The following is a 1,281-nucleotide window of genomic DNA, read 5'->3' on the forward strand; positions in this document are numbered from 1 at the left end:
ATGACGCGCTACGCGCGGAGTCGCTTCGCTCCTGTAGTTGCTTAATTTTTAATTCACCCCTTCGGACCCACACCTCCGTTTGTTTTTGTGTTCTCCCGGCACCTCCCTTCACCCCGAAACCCCGCCACAGAACCAATTCAGGAAGGACTCGCGACCAAAATGGACGCTCGTAGCCCGCCGCCCCACGCCAAGGAAATCATCGCCTCGTGCCTTGCCTCCTACCGTGCTCTCCTCGACCGCGTCGACGCCAAGATCAAGGCCGTCGCTCGCCTCGAACAACGACCGCCCGCCTCCATCCAAACCAAGATGGACCTCCGACTGTCGTCTGCCCTGCTCGCCGCGTCCCCCGATGTAGCCGCCGGGCTGCAAGCCCAATTTGCCGCCGGTCTCGCCCAACGCTCCGCCGACCTCCACGCAATTGTGCTGCACGCCGCCCAGGCCGAACTCCAGCAGCTCCGCGCTGCCACGAACGCCTGCGTGCCCAACGCCGTCGCCGAACTCAAGACCTACTTCGAGACGTGTTCCGCAGCGGCCTCCAACGTCACTGTTCCCCATAGCGTGCCCCACCCACCGCCCGCTGGCGCCAACCCCCCCGATCCCAACGGACCCGTCCAACCACACGGTCCCGCCGATCCCATGGGGCCCGCCGATTCCTCGCCCCCCCACCAAGCACGAGCTGCCCACACGGATAGTCTCCGTGTGTTGTGCGCCGGAGGGCTGGATATCAATTTAATATTTTACAATGACTATGTCTTGTCTGTTGAATTCCTGAACTCCGCTTGCACCAAGCTCCACTACCAACGCCTCCTGGCAGCCACCGCCGCCGAAGCGAAAGCCGCCAAGAAAGCCGCCGCGAAAACCGCCGCCGAAGCCATGGAAGTCGACCTCCCAAATGACCTCCTCGTGGCCCAGCTCGTGAAGCGTGAGATCGGGAAATCAACGGCGGTGTTGCGCAAGGAGCTTAACCAACTTCGTGCGAGTTTAAAAGCCGCCACCAGTCGCCCAGGGGGCCCGACTGGTATGAACAACAAGACGTCAAGCCCCCCCCCACCACGAGGTGGCGAAAATCCCCGCGGTGGTCCCGCAGGGTCAAAGTACAACAAGAACAAGAACGGGAACGACAACGGACGCGCCGCCAAGCCCGCCGCAGCCGCCAAGGACTCCCCAAGCAAGCCCAAGAAAGCCCGGAAGATCATGCAAACCGCCAAGAAGCCCAAGTCCTCCAAGAAGACCTCCGCGTAGACCCTTTAGCGTCGACGTTTAGCAACGCAGTTAATACAT

At 61.7% G+C, this 1,281-nt stretch overlaps 1 protein-coding gene across 1 annotated transcript; it reads left to right on the forward strand.

The window, feature by feature from the left end:
• Positions 1-159: 159 nt before the first annotated feature.
• H257_15411 (hypothetical protein) lies at positions 160-1,242 on the forward strand (the record flags this gene model as incomplete). The annotated part of the gene is made up of 1 exon (XM_009843521.1): positions 160-1,242. One exon carries the CDS (start codon positions 160-162, stop codon positions 1,240-1,242), a length of 1,083 nt encoding a protein of 360 aa, XP_009841823.1.
• Positions 1,243-1,281: the final 39 nt, after the last annotated feature.

Source organism: Aphanomyces astaci (assembly GCF_000520075.1).
Source record: "Aphanomyces astaci strain APO3 unplaced genomic scaffold supercont1.70, whole genome shotgun sequence".
NCBI classification, from domain to species: domain Eukaryota; phylum Oomycota; class Saprolegniomycetes; order Saprolegniales; family Verrucalvaceae; genus Aphanomyces; species Aphanomyces astaci.